Source organism: Apteryx rowi, unplaced genomic scaffold (assembly GCF_003343035.1).
Source record: "Apteryx rowi isolate R43461 unplaced genomic scaffold, aptRow1 scaffold_86, whole genome shotgun sequence".
Classification (NCBI taxonomy): domain Eukaryota; kingdom Metazoa; phylum Chordata; class Aves; order Apterygiformes; family Apterygidae; genus Apteryx; species Apteryx rowi.
This window is the reverse complement of record NW_020451160.1, coordinates 2,284,856-2,303,113: the sequence shown is the minus strand read 5'-3', so window position 1 is coordinate 2,303,113 and position 18,258 is coordinate 2,284,856. Positions and strand designations below refer to the sequence as shown.

The following is an 18,258-nucleotide window of genomic DNA, read 5'->3' as shown; positions in this document are numbered from 1 at the left end:
CAAAAAGTTTCAGTTTGTCGCGTAGCGAGCGCCGCGGACCCGCTCCGTGCGCGTCCCCGCGGGGGGCTGTCGCTCCTCTCAGTAACTTCCCCTTGCGCTTCAACCCTCGAGGACTTAGCCAGCCCGTCGCGCTCGTTTTAAGGGCTTCAGGATATTCTTTAGTCCTGGCACTTCAAAAGCTGCGGGCTCTTTGCCGCCAGTTGCCCCGTCAATATCCTTTTTACGCTTGTTGATGTTTTGACTTTGTTCTGAGCGCGAGCAATGAACTCGCGAAACCAGTTTCGCTTTCGGGTTGGCGGTGAAAGTGTTCTAAAGTGGAGAAACTTCTGTCCAGTGTGTCCTTAAAAAAAAAAAACTCACTGTAAAACGTATGCTGATTATGGTAGAAGCTACTGCATGTGAAAAAGTAATTCCTTTAAAAATAGTGCTTTAAAATGCGGGTGGCAGCCCTTGTGATTTTTTCACTTCTAAAACTAGTTGCAGGTTTGAAAGCGGCAGGTAGCCTTCTCTATTTCAAATTAAGGCTGTTTTGCAGGTCGCAGATGCTGTATTTATTTGTTTAGGGTTTTTTTTAGTCGTTTATAACAGCCTGATTTTGATCCATAAGGAATGGAATAATAAATGTAGAAGAAAGTCTAATCTGGAAAATTAAATGGGACCTAAAACAATGATATTCTTAAACAAAAACCAAACGTGGTAGATTAKTAGTCTTTCCTAGTTACTTCTGACTAGGGATCATTTTGGGGAAGCGAGTAGTGTAAGTTATTGGGAAGTGCAGCAGAGGTGTATTCTTCCTTAGCGGCAAGTCATTGTTTACACTGAAGAATAATTTAGATCTTGATCTTGAGAGTGTGTAGTGCATGTGCAACAGGGTTGTCAGCTGAAAGCGAGGGTTCTCTCCTCACTGTGGTTCCCAAAAGAACTACGTGACTGTAGCAGTAACGATGACAATATGTACAAAAGTTCCCTTGGCTTTCATTTTTCTTACCTTTTAAAATTTGATTTAATTCTGCAAGGCTCTTGATACCTTCTACAAACTGCTACTGCATACCTTCATTTCTCAGGTAAGTCAGTACATGCTGGGCAAGTGTGATATTTTGCTGAATCTGGCCCTGGGCACATAGAAGGAATTCAGGTGTTCCAGGGGTTGGGGTTTGGGGTTTTTTGTTTGTTTGTTTTTTAACCTTTAAATTGATATTTTTTTTTAATGGTAATGCACTGTTTGAAACCAAGTATTTGACTTCTAGACTTCATGTCTTCCAGATACTCCTGTGTGTAAGGGTTTTGTAGAAGCGTAATGGAATTTGTAACACATCTTGAGTTTTCTCAAAACTCAGATATTTCAGATATTACATCTCCTCGCCCCTCCAAATGCCTGCTAATTTCATATATTTTTTTGTAAAAGAGTCTCCCCTCTTGTGTGAAACCCCCTGGGGAAGAGGCTATGGACAAAACCATTGGCAAACAGCAGAAACTGGCTTCAGACAAAATGCTGTCATACATAGCAAATGAAGAGACAGGAAAAAACATTTCTGTAATTTTCCAGCTGAGATTTTACTTGTAATAAGAGTGGAAGGCACATTTCCAGATAGAGGTGAGTTGCTTCTATAAAAAAGTAAGTTTGGTTGGTTCTGATTTCCAGGAATCCCAAGATGTTTAGGTCTGGGGTTTTTTGTTTGTTTGTTTTTAATGAAAACTGAAAGTATGTTTTCTTTAAATTGGTACCATGTTTGAATTTTCCTTTTTTGTCATGCTATGAGACGCAATTAGTTCTTCGGTACCACAGGGGGCAAGCTAGTATTACTACACTAAATGATTTTGGCTAGATGAAGTTCAGAACAGTTGTAATGAATTAGTTCTGTCTTCTTGTTGCCTTAATGCTGAAATCCAGAGCTAAAACTAAACTTGCAGCATAAAACATTAATGAACTTTTGAAAACAAAGGTTGTGCATCAAATTAAATATCAACTTGGAAGTAAGCTGTGGGAAATGTGTGATCTGATAAGGAGATGCAATTGAAGTAAATATATCTTGTCCCATACAATTGACTTGAAGTTTATGATGACCTCATTGTTGACCTTGGCCTCCAATGCCATCTGTCCGTACTTTTGTCATGTTTCTGGGGGTTAGCTCTGAGTATAGCAAGTGATGCATTGCCTATCTTTATAGGTGCTGGTGGACCTTTGTGAAGCTGCCATTCTTGTATTTTGTCAAAATTCTAATTTGCTGCCTTTCTGAATTCAAGTACCAAATTGATTCAGTAATAACAATAAACGTTTTGAGCAGGTTGAAACCTTCCTATGACTCTTGTATCGTCCTCCTTCGGCAAAGATGCACTTACTTGGAGGCAAGGAGCTTAGTTACTGCCTAATGGGGTATTTTCTCTAACAAGTTCTCCCCTTCAAAACATTTTCTTAAAAGTTTTGCCAATACTTGAGCATAGTCTTCATCAAGACACTAAAGCAATTTCCTGAGTAAGTATTCGATGCTTTATTAACATTAAGTTGTCTTTTTGTGTGTGTGTTGTAGCCATACATCATTTACCCTTCTTGAACAAGTTTTTATTCTGGAAGAGTAGTTACTGCACTCAAAGAATATCTGCTGTAACATGCTGACCAAATTCAACTGTCTGTACAACACTGTATGTTATGGGAATGAAAAACAAGTTATTTATCATATCTGTTTAGAATTGCCTTCGTGATTTTAGGGAAACCGGTTTCCTTAACTGTATTCTTTTATCGTAGCATTTGCCTTGTGTAATGCCTTAATTAAGAGTATTTCTTAAAAATACATTGTTGCCAAGTATTCACAGAGGGGAGAGGAAGAACAGGAAAATGGGAAGTTGGACAGAATAAGAAAGCAGTTCTTAAGAGTTCCTTTCTCCACCCATCCCTTCAATAAAGAAAACTATGCAAGAAAACCCCCGAGCAAATAGTCCTACAGACTCATTTGCCAGTCCCACTTATCCTAGACTTTGTATTGCTCTGTCTAAAAATCTTTCTTGTTGAGGAACCGGTAATCTCATTAGGAAAATAAGTCTTAGTTGGTATACCCAAAAGTTTGGCCTGATTTTTTTGTTTGTGTATTGCTTCTTCTTAATGTAGTAGTAGATTTTCTTTTAGCCCTAGTTACTTAAACTACTGCTCTTTTGCTGTTGACCAGAGCTACACAGATCTAGGTTTTACTGTGTGCCAGACTCCTGCTCAAAGCATGTTTTGCAGACAGGCAGGATGCTATTCCCTCATCTGTTAATAGGTGAAGAACACTGATCTGATTCAGTTTTGAGGGAAAGGCAATCTCCTCAGTGTGGTTTTAGTGCTAAATCCAGCTCCAAAGAGTAGAAAGTATTTTTTGTCTTTGTATAAATACATTGTGAATTACCACATGGGTTGATCTTACTGTGAGGTAATTGTTAAAGCAAGTTACCGCTACTGTTATTCTGGCAGGAAAAAAGGGGATTTTTTTAAAGGAACTGTATCAAATGGTGATTATTGAAGTGTGTAAATGTAAACATTGTGCTTAACCCCTTTCTGCTAATAGTCATAACCCCCAGTTGTGTGGTTTTGACAGGCCACCTTCATGCTTTAACTATGATGCTGCTTTCTCGGGGGAAGGGCTGCATTCTCATCAGCAGCATGTCTCAAAATTCAGTACGAACATCTGTTTTGCACAGTAATAGACTGCCCCTTCTGAGGCTTCCATTCCTAGAGGTCCTGCAGGTGCCATGGTTAGGTGCTTCTGTGTCAGACAGACAAATTATTGCTAGTTGACTGATAAGGCAGGCTGCTGCACATCACTTGTAAGAACTCAGCAGGAACTGCAAGCTGCTGCTTTTACAGAAGCAGCTGCCTCATGTCTGTTTTGGTTCTGTTTGAGGCAGTGGCCACAGGAACTCCATGGGAACCAGGTTCTGCTGTCTTGCAGCAAGATATGACAGAGTAGGTTTTTCATATCCTGCCCTTTGTGTAAGGATGCAATTTCTGACCCTTGAGCTGTGCCCCAGCTTTTTTCTGTTTCAAACATTGGACAGGCTTTGCAAGTGGGATAGGACCTCTAAGTTCTGCGGGAAGTGTTATCAGAGTTTCCGCAAGTTGTTCACTGGTTTCTACCAATGCTGTCTCTCCGTGTGTATTGAAAAGAACCTTAGTGGTGTTTATTATCAAACTGGAAATGTTTTGGTCTGCTCTAACAAAATTTCAACATAGGTGTTTACATGCTGCCTTCCCTAACTTTCACCTACTTCTGCACACAAAGTACTTCTTAGTTTCAAAGTTTGTGGGTGTTTTTCTGTTGCAGAACTATACCTTTTTCAAGTTTCATAAAATGTATTTTGAGTAATTTCCTAAGAATTACAATCTGGATAATAACTATAAATTAACATTAAGAATGTCCTAAGTAAATTATCCAGTAAACATGCTCATTTTCTGTCAAAAGCTTGAATAAAAACATTTTATAAAGCTACAGTATTTTTTTTTTTAAAGAATAAACAAAGCTACTGAGTTGCTCATAACTTGAATTAGGACAATTTGTCCAAATACAAAGTTAATGAAGTGGTAAATGAGACCTCTTTTGAGAGTTTATAAGAAATTTTTTCTTTCTCATCTGTGGCTATTTTGGCAAATAAGTCTTGGCAGTAATATTGAACTTCTAAATGTATGTGATACCAAAGAACATCAACAAAAAATTGGAGCCAAAGGTACTGTTGTGGTACCTGCAATAGTACTCTCGCACCCTGCTTCAGCTTCCCTAGAGCAGTCTGTCTTCCTTCTGTGCCACTGGACCTCCAGCCTGTTCCTCTCTCCTCCATCCGTCCGTTCTCTGTTCTCCTTCCCCTTGCAGTGGGAGCAGTGCTGGCTACAGAGCTTCCCTGCTCCGGCCCTGGGGGTTGGAGGGACTGGCAATGGGCTGTGCTCCTTTTGCTTTCTCTGCGTTGGTAGCTTCTCTACCTCTAGCAATGAAGTGGGTCAGCAGAGTGCAGCAGAACTGCTGCRTGGGTCCAAAGTTCTCTAGTCTGCAGTGAGAAAGGGAATTCCCAACCCTACCTCCTCCTGCAGCCTCTGCTAAAGGGTTGAGTCCTCCTTTACGTGAGATGAGGTCCTGGTCTCTCAGTGAGGTAGATCAGCTGAGTTATAGACAATAAGTCAGCTGAATGAGGAAGATGATCCTGTTTGTAGACTCCAAAACCCCACTAATATAGGAGGCGTCATGGTATTCTGGTGTTGGTGTTGTGAATGGTTAATACAGTATTGCATTTTATTACTTAGCAGAGGCTGTATCCTCTGGTCAAAGAAAGTTAAATATTGTGAGACATTATGAAGCTTATGAAACGTTGGCCTTCCTGCTCGTGTTCTGATCTGTAAATTATTGGTACTGGTAGCAGAACACTGTATCCACGGCAACGTTGTGTTCAACTTCTAGCTTAATTTACACACATGTGCGCACACAAACAAATAACTTATCTTGCATCTCGTTGGCTTATAATATCAGTAATAGTGTACAGGTGAGGCTGGTTAGCAGTGCAGGTCAGGACTTGGTTTTGCTCTGCCATCATTCAATGTTTCCTCTAATGACTGTAACTGTCATCCCGGTTACTTCAAGCAGATGTCAGTTGCTTCAAGAAGATCTCAGGTTATGCCCTATCCTAAGTTTTGGTTAGTTTTAATATAATTTTGAATTGTTGAGTGGGGAGTGTGTGCATGATTAACATTAGGCTGACATTTTTAGGTTTTGGAGACACTTTAAGTGTGTTAAATTTGTTTACCTCATTTTTGTGCTTATTGTTTTGTTGGGGGTTTTTTTAAGTCAGATGCTGGGATTGGGTCAGTGTGGAAATCGGGTTTCCTGTTTGACTATGAGGAAATCCTTCTATAATAGGATTTAGACAGATTGCAAGGGAGAACAGAAAATATTTTAATAAAGGGATGGCATGACAGAATGGCAGAAAAAGGCTCGGATGAGATCCAACAATAAAGATGTTCAGGCATATACCCTCTAGGAAAGGGATCTGGGGAATTATTGTGATGAAATCTTTAAAGCTGTGAATCTAAATGCAATTTAAGAAGGAAAAGTCTGATCACATTATTTTTCTGTCTACAATGATTTTTAAATAAAATTACCTCTTGGAAAAAAGGTAGAGGTAAAGGCATTCTTGATATTTCTTTTTGGTTTCTTGCTGTATTTCATTCTCCTAACTTGTGCTTCTGTGAAAGAATTTCTTTCTTTGTCTTCTCTTCATTTATTAACTCCTCTCAGCCTAAATAGATACTGGTCAGAATGATGGAAATACTTTGGAAAAAAAAAAAATTTTTTTAGGTCAATGAAGGCAGCTCACTTATCTAGCACTAGTTTTGTTTCAACAGAGGTGTGTAAAATAGTAATGAAGTGAAAAATGTCATTGTATTAAAATGCATATATTGAATGTGCATCAGAAGAAACACATCAGTTAATCTATTGTTTATGCACCTTCAATGTCTTTGCTGGAAATTGCTTAACTGTTACACGTTCTTCAAAGTTGTAAGTTTCCACTTGACCTCAGATTTTTGGTTATAGGAAAACTCTTATGTAACAGGTTTTTTTGGTATATGACAGTAGCAAATTAATCACCTTTCTATCTTTTAGTATTTATACAGACCCTATTGCCATAGTAACTGAGCTCTTCATAATTGTTAATGTATTAATCCTGAGAACATCCGTGTGAGGTAGAGAAATACTCCTGTTTCACACGTGAGAAACTGAATCAGAGGCAGCTAAGAGATTTATCTGTAACCCCACAGGCCAGTGGGAGTGGGGTTCTGCTCTCATTTCCTTACCCCTAGAATAGTGTTGTCATCTTTGAACTGTCCTTTCTCTGCACAGCTTTCTCAGATTAATGAATTTTAGTGAAATTGGCTGCAGCCATCTGGAATATGCTCATTTGCATACAAGTTCTGTGTGGCTGTCATTATTCTGCACACCAGGATTAATGAACTCTGAAGATCCAAGGAAAAGAAATGTATGGACTGCTACTGCATATTCTCAGCGGATCATGAGATAATTTTTTCTTCCTGTATATCACAATACCAAGCATTGGCTACTTTTGACTCTACTACTACTGAGCACATTAATTGGCAATATGTGGTCCATACCTCTGTGTTGACAGAGCAGACACCGATTTGTAATACATCTACATTTGTAGGCTGATTTTGACCTTTGAAACTTTTCAAGTTTGTCTTTGGAATTTTTGTATTTGGAATGCTCTGCTATTGTTTGTTTTGTGGTGTGTTTCTTTTCTAATTTTTAGACAGAGCATACTTCACGAGCAGAAAGGAAAAGACGTGATTCATTCGGGATGTTTGACGGTTATGATAGTTGTAGTGAGGACACCAGCAGCAGCTCCAGTTCAGATGAAAGCGAAGAAGAAGTTGCTCCTTTGCCATCCAGTCTCCCAATTATAAAGAACAATGGGCAGGTCTATACTTATCCAGATGGCAAATCTGGCATGGGTAAGTACATGGGTACAAAGACTTTGCCATTTATGTTTTTCAGCATATGTTATGAATTTGTGTGAGTCCAAACCCAAATGTTGGGCAAATTGGGTGAGGGTAGGGTGGTGGTGGTGGTGGGGGGTTTGTTTGATTTGTTCTGGGTTTTTTTGTTGTTGTTTTTTGTTAAACTGAAATAAGATAGAATTCTTATTCCTCTCATCAAATATATGTGGTATAAATGCACATGTATATGCATGTCTAATGTACATTCTTTTTGGCCTTTGAGCTATGAGGAAGATGTCAAGGTATTCTCTCTATTCTTTATACTGTATGTAAAATATATGAAGATTAAATTTCTTTCTATACTAGGAAAACTTCATTACCACTGCTTCCTAAAGTCTGTCAGTATATACCTGTTCAATGTGCACTAACTATGAACTAGAGTATTCTGGAAAAAAAGGAAGGTTGCTTTTGCCATCACAGAAAAAATATTTTGGCCGGAGTTAATACTGATTAGTAGAGCTCTCTCTGGGTAGAATCTTGGTATTGTCTCATTGGCATAAGTGGGTCGCAAACACTGTTTTATTCAATGTAGAAAAACTCAGTGGGAGATGCTGTCAGCTTATAAAGCATATGATTACAGGTAAACGAGGATATTGATGGGCTTAGGGTACTTTGGATAGATTAATTTTTTGATTCACAACAGAGGTCTGATTTTATTTCACTTTGGAAATCCGGATTGGCAGGCCTAGATTCAAAGCAGATGTTTCTTTGAGAAGGACCATGAAAACACAGAAATTGGCTGTAGCTGATTGAACTGGTTTGTTCACTTCTACCAATGGTAAAATTAATAGAAGAAAGAAGAAACCATTTCACTTACGAACTTGAGGTTCGTAGTGTTTCACTGACATTGGTGGAATTATTCTTTTTTTAAGTGTTTTTTGTTTGTTTGTTTTTTTTAATTCTCTTCAGGGTCAAACCCTAAGAAACTGCTCAGCTTGGTGGTGCCACCTACAGGACCTTTTGCATGTCATCTTTGTTCTGAGGTTTTTACTGAAGTCTTTATTACACTTTTAACATTTTGCTCTTTCTCTCCTTTGATTAGCTACATGTGAGATGTGTGGAATGGTTGGTGTCCGTGATGCTTTTTACTCTAAAACAAAACGCTTCTGCAGCGTGTCGTGCTCTAGAAGCTATTCATCAAACTCCAAGAAGGCCAGCATTCTGGCCAGGCTTCAGGTAGCGGTACAGAAACCATTTTCTTTATATACTTGTCATAGTCTGTGTTTGTAAAATGTATCTGTTTGGTCAAAATTAAATGTGGTGCAATATTTTAAAATAACTAAATCAAGTTTCTCAAGAACACATTAAAATTTTCACGTAAATAATTTTGTAAGCTAAAACTCAAAACCATATCACTGCTGAACAAATTCCTTTGCTCAGCAGAGCAAATTACAGAGAATATTGACTCCTTATTTTAATTTTGCTGCAGTGGCCCGCTTACATCTGCAAGAAAAAGAAACATCTTCAATCTAAATATGTAGTCATTTGAAAACCCATGTATTTCACCCCCAAGATGCTTTCTGGCTTTAGAGAGCATAAAGGTTTCTTTAGCATTGCTGTCTTATGTTTTTGAGGGTTTTCTTAAGTAACTATTAGATTTACAAAATGAGTTTTGGTCTATTCATTTAGAATATCGATCAACTAATCATAAAGTATTTTTTGTAACATTCAGGGGAAGAAATGGAAATGTCAGGAAATACAATTTTATCATATCTCATTGCTATATGCAACCAGTGCCAAGAAATTGCATTGGTATGAATTAGGTTAAAGGTTCTTCCTTTTAACCAGCTTTTAGAAGATATCTTTTTTCAGATAAAGAACAACTGAATCTGTATGCTCTTGAAGTTGGAATACTGGTACAAAAGTAATCTTTTGGGCATTCTCTTGATACTGTTTTTCATGTATATAAGTTTCTTTAATATTGCTTGTAGCTTTGTAGTACTTCATTAGTCAACTTACATTCTGTATTATTCTAATTTAAGCATTATATCTACCAGAAAAAAAATGCTTGGCAGATTATTTTGAAAATACATTTTATAATTTTTTACAGTGATTTTTGCAAAATAGCATGAGGAATATGCCACAGACCTATATACATTTCTGGTGGGAGTTTGGAAAGACTTTATTTACTTAGCTTTTTTTGTTTTAGGGTAAACCTCCGACAAAGAAGGCTAAAGTTCTACAAAAACAACCCTTAGTGGCTAAATTAGCAGCATATGCACAGTATCAAGCAACTTTACAAAACCAGGCAAAGACTAAGGCAGGTAATGGCGTATAAACAGAGCTAAAACAAGTTCTTGGTAGTGCAAGATTTGTGGTTTATTAGCAGTTTCCTAAATAAAATAACTTTCTCTTAGCAGCTGTCCCTGTGGAAGGTTTCAGCTGGGGTAACTACATCAATAGCAATAGCTTTACAGCAGCTCCTGTTACGTGTTTTAAACATGTAAGTATTTTTTAGTAAGTTTATTCTGTGCGTGTGTGTGTGTGAGATATAGATATATGTAGATAGATATATATAGATACATATATTTTTTATTTAATCAGGAAAAAAGGTGAATAATATTTTGATTCATTTTTACAGTACGTTCATATTCAAGCGTGCATCATAACTTTGGAAACTGACTTACATTGTAAACTCTGTTAGATTGACTACTTTTAAGCTAAATATGTATGTTTTTTTCTGTCCTTTAAAACCATTCTGAACACCATCAGTTGCTCATCATACATGCTTTAGTTAACAAAGAAAAAAGTAAAAGGACGACTCTGTGAACTTGTGAAGTTTTTTCCCCACATTCAATGCAAAAAATCATGGAATACACTATAGAGTATATCAAACCAACCAGAAAATGCAAATACCAGGTAAAGTTACAAAAGATTAGATTAAATCAGACTTGCTCCAGCATGTAGAACTGATCTTCCAATCACATGTTTGGGGTTTGGATTTTTTTAATCTTAATTTTTAGTGTGATTCTCCCTAGCAGTTGTGCTGCTAGGTGGTATGGAAATGGAGGAAAATGAAGGCTTGTTATAAATCTGAAATTTAAAAAGTTGATTTTCTTCTCTGTATTAGTATTACAAAAATTCCAAACAAAAAGTCTTCAGTCTTCACAGAATGCAGCTAGAGGATGAGGAAAATACTTAGCAGCATCTGTCTTTAATGTGTTTGGTAAAATCCATGTCTCTTAGATTAAGTAAGAACTTTCATACAGAAAGTTTGGTTTTTCAGATACTTTTTTTTTTTTGAAAGCTGAAGTGTTTCAGCTTCTTACAAAAGTTTTATTTTGCTCAAAATTATCTGCCGAAAATTACATTGGAAATAAACATTTTGCTTCATAGAAGTTGTCCATAAGGGAAAAGAGAAATTTATTTTTTGACAAGTTCTGGAATTCGTGCTGAGCGCTGTCATCTCATAAATCAGTAGGAGTTGAGGGCCCTTGGCAGCTGGCACTCTCTGAATAGCACCCTTTATGCTTGGAGGCCTTCCTATTGCCGAGGCCAGAGCCCTGCGTTAGTATAGCTTTGCGAATTTGTATTGAATTCCACGTGCCTAAATAAGCATGTTTGCACTTTGCTTTCACAATTATGTACATGTTATAACAAGTAATTTCTTAAGTGCATATCAGAAGATAGTGTTTGATAAGATGACTGTGCTATTGTAGCAACAAATGCTTCATGGTGTTTGGTGTACTTAATTAGGACACAGATGCAATAATTATGCCACTTGTATTCTATATTATAACATTCCGTATTAAAAGGAGTTATATCTTGTTTTCTTACTGTTTCATTCATTAAGCTGAATAGTACATTGGTAACATGAACAGATATAATACTAATATTCATATTTTACCTTGAAAATTTTTGCAAGCAACATGGCAACAATGTTATTAAATCTGAATCTTGTTTCTCTTCTTGTTTCTCTTCTCTCTGCTCTCCTTTTCTGTAAAAGTCTATTGTTACTCCTGAAGTCTCCTTTGGCAGTTTCTACTTCTTCAGGGGATATTAGTTAGTGTTATGATGGTGTGATTTACATTAGGTTTTACTAGAATTATTTCTTCAAAAAGTGTATTATTTAAACCATTCAGATTCTGAAAACACATTAGTTCTCTCTTCTTTTTAGATCCTTCTCTTTTGTTCTCTCCTGCTTGCTCTCTCCCACTCTCTCTGTCCCTTGAGAATTGAAAGAAGCAGTTTTCTTTTTGTCTGTCTGGAAAGCTTATTGCTACGTTTTGTATGTACTATATTGCTTTGATTTGTAAAAGTGTTGATGTTTGTTTACCATTCATATTATGAATTTCATGCACATGTTCTGTGTGTCCACAAGATCAAATACATAAAGCTTACCCTGCTCAAAATACAGGTATAGAACTGATAGTGCAGGTCAGACTTTCTCAGTGGAGTAAGATAACTATGTACCTACCCTTAAATTTGTTAGGTAAGTGTGTACCTGGTTATACTGGCTGTATCTGCATGTATATTTGATAGGGAACATTGGGAACAATATTAAAGAAAATGTAAGAGGATTTTGAAATGTGGGGTTTGGCTTGCTTGGCTTTGTATAACACAGCAGATTTCAGTATTTCGGGTCTGTGCCTAATTTTCCCACATCACATAGTTTTTTTGCCTAATGTGGGAAACTATTTCTGCTTCAATTTTAACGTAGACACATTTTGAAACGGAAATGTTTAAGTCTTAAAATTCTCTGTAATTAATTTCAGAGTGTTGTGATGCCTTTAATGTGGAATCCCTGTTACCCTCATTCCAAATTTCATGTTGAATAACACGAATGAAACTCACTAGCAGCACTATTCGATACAATTATGCCCAGTCTACAGTTTGTATACTGAAGTGCAAAGAGAGAAGCTGCCTTGTTTCATGTCGTATAGCCAGCCTATGGCAGACCCAGAATTATGGTCTGTGCACCTTGTCTCCTTTTTTTTCTTAGCTGTTGAATTGCCTTGTATCAGCTATTGATGTGTGTCTGATTATGGAGGAAAGTTCTCATTTGATTTAAGCAAGTTGATATTTACAATATTAGTATTTTGTTACAGTTTAGTAACATACAACATGCTCTATTTGTGATCTTTGTTATTAACTAGCATTCCTGTTTTGTTTTTTCTTCTAAATAGTTTTTACTTTTTTCTGTACTTGGTTTTATTAGCTTAAACTGTTCCTAGTAATGAAAGCAAGTACAGTGCTTTGAGTCATTTGTCAGTACTTAATGTGCAACTTAATGCCCATGATTAATAGTAATATTCTTTTGCACCCGTTGCTAATGAGATGCACGTTTTTCTGAAGCTGTGCATTTTTTCAGTCTTTCTTCCAGTTGAATTTTATTCTGAGCTGAAATATGTTTATTCTCTTTGTTTCTTTTGTTATAAAGCACTTCTAAATTCCCTTTGCTCTAAGGAGATGTTGCCAGGATTTTACACTAGGTGGCAGTGCTTTGCCTCTAACTTTTATTTTTAACTCTCTTTTCCCATCGTCTTCTCTGGCGTTACCCTGTAGGTGGGTGCTGTTTACACACAAGGTAACAGCATAGTATACTTGCATTTCAGGAATTGGTAGCATCTCTTTTGCTATTAAATGCTTGATTGAAGATGCACATCTGAAATCAGGGCCACGTCAGTGCCATCCAAAGCCTTTAGAAATAAGTTATTTCAGCCACAAGTTCTTTGTTCAGCTAGGCAGCCATGTGGAGATACTTAGCCTTTAGGCGTTCCTGTCAAACAGGACCTTCCTGATTGCAACTTACCTTGCAGAGAAGGCAGCTGCCGCTCACAGATAAACCCTCCCAAGTCACCTCCTGGCTCAGGAAGCGATGAACCAGATCTGCCTTGTTTGGGAGTAACGTGAAGCGGATCTCTTCGTCATGAGTCTGAAAGGTAAATTTGTTCTTACCTGTAAATTATGGTTCTGCTAGTTCATACTATGCCAATCCAGACTTCAGAGTTACCCTTCCAGCCAGCACATGAATAAGACTTAGCACTTACATAGTGCTTTGTGAGTTTTTCAGAGCACTGTGCAAACATTGATTAATCACATGAAGACAGAGAAGACATGAAGGAAGATGGCTGTTATAGCCCTGGTTTATCCAGTCTTCCTCCTTTAAGAATTTTCATAAGGAGTGGAAAAGATATACAGTRTACCAGGTATACTGTAAACCATTATTTCAGGACAATAATGATATCTGGCTTTTCAGTAGGAATGCTACCCAGGATGGCTTCCTTCTTCTAAAGGGTGAGCCATGTGGATTGGTGTAGGAGAAACTAGCAGAACCAATATTTTCACAGACAAGGACAAATTTAGCTTTCTGCTATTTCCCTCTATACCAATCCATGTTCTAGAAATAAAACTATTTGTGACAATTCCTTTATCATGGAAGGAGAAGTGCTTTGATACACTTTTCTCCCTGAATCAACTGAGTAGATGAGCAGGCAGTAAAATATATTTTGATGAAGTGCAGCTGGGTTGTGAGATTGTTCAGCACTGCTGTTTTTGATTGTTTGGACTCATCTGTATCTCTATACAAGGCAACAAGAGCTACTAAAATATACAGTTTGAAAAGTTTATTTCCCCATTTCAGTCCAAAAAGCTGCAAATGTCAATTTAGAGATGATAGTGAATATGAAATAGGGCTTCATTAAGATGCTATATCTGCATATTTTGCATGTGAAAATAAGTCATCTTTCAAGTTGTTTTTTTCTCTGTCTGCCAGATGGCAGAAAAGAGCTCTACAGTCTAGACCGGTGTAGATGGGACATAGCAGAATATGAAGAGACCAGGCTTCAAGAATAAGAAGCTGGCATACTTGCAAATGGATTTATTTTCTTTAATGGCTAAAACTTGTGGCCTAGCATCATATAGTCTCACTAGTGAAGGGCATCCCCTTTTAAGATACATTTGGTGTTTACTGCTGCTAATTGGCCATTGTTGATTGCCAGCAAACTTCCAGCATTTTAATTTCCAATCATTCAGAATTAACTCAACTTTTCTTCCCCTGTGGCTCACTGCCAAAATTCTAAGAAGTTGGAGGCTATTTGCAGTGAGCTGGTTAAATTCTGTGTTTGAAAAGAGCCTTGTAAATCAGACATAGCCTTAGAATACTGTCTGCCTGTTACGATACAGAATCAGAGGATCCCTTCAGCTTTCCCCATAGTATCTGAATGCTCTCTGAACTGATTAGAATTTACTTCTCTTAGAGTATCTTTACAGTTGATATGACCGTTGTTCTAAACTACCTAAAATCTGAATCTTTCCCTTGTTTGTGGTCTCTAGTTGAATTTAGACTTATCCTTTTTTTTTTTTTTTTTTGGATAACTTTGGCTGGGTAAATTTTAAGGGGTTAGATTTTTCAGCACTGCACACTTCTGATATCTCTACAATACCATCTTTGACTATCTTTTCATGATGCTCTGTCCAGCAAAACATTCTTCCTGAGATGGCAAACTAGATGTAATTTTTATCTCCAGTTTCCCAAAACCCTTAAGAGTTCATCAGGCTTGTATTTCTTCTTGTTACTAGAACATTAGTCTAAGCTTTCAGAACAGTGCGTGAGGAATCTAGCTGTGCATTTCCCTTTGGCTTTTGTTAGAAAGATGCAACTCAGACTTTTTGTTTGCTTGATGGAATAATCACTTGCGGGTGATATAAAGGCCTGTTCCTCTGAGAGGATGTGAACCCATGGGAAATAAACCCCCCTAATAAATCTTCAGAATACATTCAAGAAATAGCTCTTAAGCATTTTCAGGCAAGTTACTGATTTACAGAGCGTGTACTAGATTTTGATGTCTCTGACAAAGGTATAAATTTTAAGTACCATAATCTCCTTGCAAGTAGAATTGTGGGGGGAATTATACTGTTCTCACTGAAATTAGTGGCTAGCCTCTAGTTGAAACATCATGCAGTAATGCTGATCTGTGAGTATATATAATTTTTACTTGTGCTTTACGGATGTTTACAGATGTCCTACAGTTGTTGCAGGAGATAAGCAATAATAATTGTATGTAATCAGTGCACATAAACTGCAGATCAAAACCAAACGAAGTTTTCAGAAAGACCATTTTCTGAACATATGTTTGTCTATCATGTATATTGGTTTTTATCTATTTTTGGAAAGTTGCTTGTAAAGCACTAATGTAACAAAAATAGTTATTTTTGTGTGGAGTAAATGGAGTGGTGAACTGGTCATTTTTTTTCCCCCTACCTTAAATGATAGGCACCTATGGGGACGTGCTGGGGTGATATCTCAGAAGGAGTGCGAGTGGAGGTTCCAAACACAGACTGCAGCCTACCTACCAAAGTCTTCTGGATAGCTGGAATTGTAAAACTAGCAGGTGAATATATTTTAGTTGAAGTTATTAAAACAATTAAAGTAACTGTGTGAAGGGAGCTAATAATTTAGCGACTAATTTAGTGATTGTTGATGGGGGGGAGTAGAATGTTGACACTGTTAAGTTGTCAGAGCTGTATAACTAAGAAGCTGTATCACTTTTCAGGGTGCTGTCTAGGTTATACTGTTTTACAGTGGCTTCAGTGGACTTAATGTCTGTTTTCTGTAGTGATACTGAGTTCATTAAGAGAAATGCAGGATGAGGAGATAAGAAATTGTACAGTAGCGAGCAAGCCTCATTATACCAATCACTTTTCTTGGTTAAAAGTGAAGTTAAAAATTAAAGGTTTCACAGCTAAAATATGACAAAGCAGAGACTATATGGGTAAAGAAAGAATTAACTGTGTCTTTCCATGTATAACTTCTGAAGGTTTATAGTACAAGAATTTTAATTATATTTAGAATGTATTTGTCTTATGTGATAGCACATGCGCGTTTATCAAAGTAATCCATCCTGTGCATTGATAACATGCAGCAATGTGCCTTAAGAATGACATTCTAAAAAAGGTTTTATCTTAGAAAAACCAAAGTTATATGCATTATGATTGGTAGAGAAGTTTTAATAGATTTATAACCTTGCTTAATTTTGTATTTTTTTTTTTAAACGGGCTTGCTCTTTTTCAGGGTACAATGCTCTGCTAAGATACGAAGGCTTTGAAAACGATTCAAGTCTTGACTTCTGGTGCAACGTTTGTGGGTCTGACATCCACCCAGTTGGTTGGTGTGCAACCAGTGGGAAGCCCCTAGTCCCTCCTCGATGTATGTAAATATTAGCAGTACTGATTGATTGACATGATTAAAAAGTCTTTTTTGATTTAACTAAATTTGCTTATGATTCAGATATCAAAGTATTTTTACCATAGCAACTCTTTCAACAGCTATGAATAAATCATTTTAATGATTGGAAAAAATAAGGACTTGACTCATGCTAAAAGTGTTTCTTGGAGTAGCCCCTGCTATATCAAGGTGGAAGCAGTTAGGCTAATCAGTGATATAAACATGCACTGGTCTTATTTATATTTTGTCATTAAATTCTTTGCCCTAACATACACATGAATTTAAACTGGGGTAGCATTCATTCTCTAAAGAGATTTTGTCATTATTTTCATCCAGACTTTTTAACAGTCATCTAGGTTTTCTTCTTTACATATTCCAGACTATAACATTGTCTCTAATGGACACATTTAAAAATCAGTGGCTTATTTTTTCCCCTTCATTTGCAACAGCCATCCAACACAAATACACAAACTGGAAAGCTTTTCTAGTGAAACGACTTACTGGTGCCAAAACACTTCCTCCTGACTTTTCTCAGAAGGTAAGGCTGATGCAATATCAATAATGTACTATAAACAAAATTGCAACACAGTGTGAAGAGCTGAAATATTTTACAATGGCACATTAGCCCCTTTTATAGTGAAGAGGGTACAGTAGTTTCTTCTCCTAATACAGTTTTCCCTGGAATCTCTATTTTCCATTTATCTCTGCACTTGTTAGTATATGATGCCATTTGAAAAACTCTTTTCTTTGAAAGAAAATATTTTTCTTTAAAAACTAGTTAGTCTATTTTAATTTTAAAATAACCCCAATGAAAAAAAAAAAAGTGCTAATAAGATACCCAATGATAGTTGTTAAGGAAAAAGTGAAACTAATCTTGCTAATTCAGGAATGATTTTTATTGTGCATTATTTCAAGGAACTAAACAAGATTTGTTAATACAGCATATATCTAGACGCAATAAAATACCTCATTTTAAATGATAATATTTCTATCTGCTTTAGACTAGATTTTTTTTTTTTTGCTGTCTTTGCTAAATCTTGTATGGCATCTGTCTGTATGGTATGCTGCAAGTTTGTTTATTAATATTGCAAGATGGTGCATAGATTTTAATAGGAATGTAAGGAGTGCTGTATTGTTGTCTTACACTACACGCTAGTATTCCAAAGATTTTTTTTTTTTTTTCTGCACATGTTCATTTCTATTTAAAACTTGGCTCAGTTGGAAGCCAAATCAAATTTGCAAGGTCCAAACACTTTGGGGGAGTTCATAATGGGCATGGCAAATGACAGATACTGAATTTACTATAAAGCATTTTTTAAAAGAATACATTTTCACAAGGCAGATTAATATCCATTTCCCTTATTTTCTTTCTTCCTTGGTATTATGAAGAAATATGTTTGTGAGTGGTCAGTTTTAATTATGCTCAAGTATTGTTTTCCATGCTTTTTATAATAAAGTATTTTAAACCTATTTTTAAGTACTATATTTTGAGTGGATGAAAAACCAAAAATCTTTTTATCTTTATCATTAAAACTGATTGTTTCTCAAGGTAATTTTATCCATTGTT

At 36.6% G+C, this 18,258-nt stretch overlaps 1 protein-coding gene across 14 annotated transcripts in view; it reads left to right on the top strand.

Annotated features, from left to right (window-relative positions):
* The window catches only part of MBTD1 (mbt domain containing 1), a 38,971-nt gene that overhangs the window by 992 nt on the left and 19,721 nt on the right, over positions 1-18,258 (top strand). For 2 of the 14 annotated variants that reach the window (XM_026090482.1, XM_026090485.1), the window contains 9 exons: positions 1,017-1,064; positions 1,406-1,594; positions 7,279-7,480; positions 8,568-8,707; positions 9,675-9,789; positions 9,883-9,968; positions 15,741-15,858; positions 16,539-16,673; positions 17,141-17,229. In XM_026090482.1, the coding sequence (XP_025946267.1) occupies positions 7,327-7,480; positions 8,568-8,707; positions 9,675-9,789; positions 9,883-9,968; positions 15,741-15,858; positions 16,539-16,673; positions 17,141-17,229 (837 nt within the window). In that variant the 5' untranslated portion in view covers positions 1,017-1,064; positions 1,406-1,594; positions 7,279-7,326. Of the gene's footprint in view, positions 1-111; positions 1,065-1,405; positions 1,595-2,420; positions 2,474-7,278; positions 7,481-8,567; positions 8,708-9,674; positions 9,790-9,882; positions 9,969-15,740; positions 15,859-16,538; positions 16,674-17,140; positions 17,230-18,258 lie in introns of all 14 variants that reach the window. The other 12 variants (XM_026090487.1, XM_026090488.1, XM_026090479.1 and 9 more) reach the window with 9 other exon arrangements.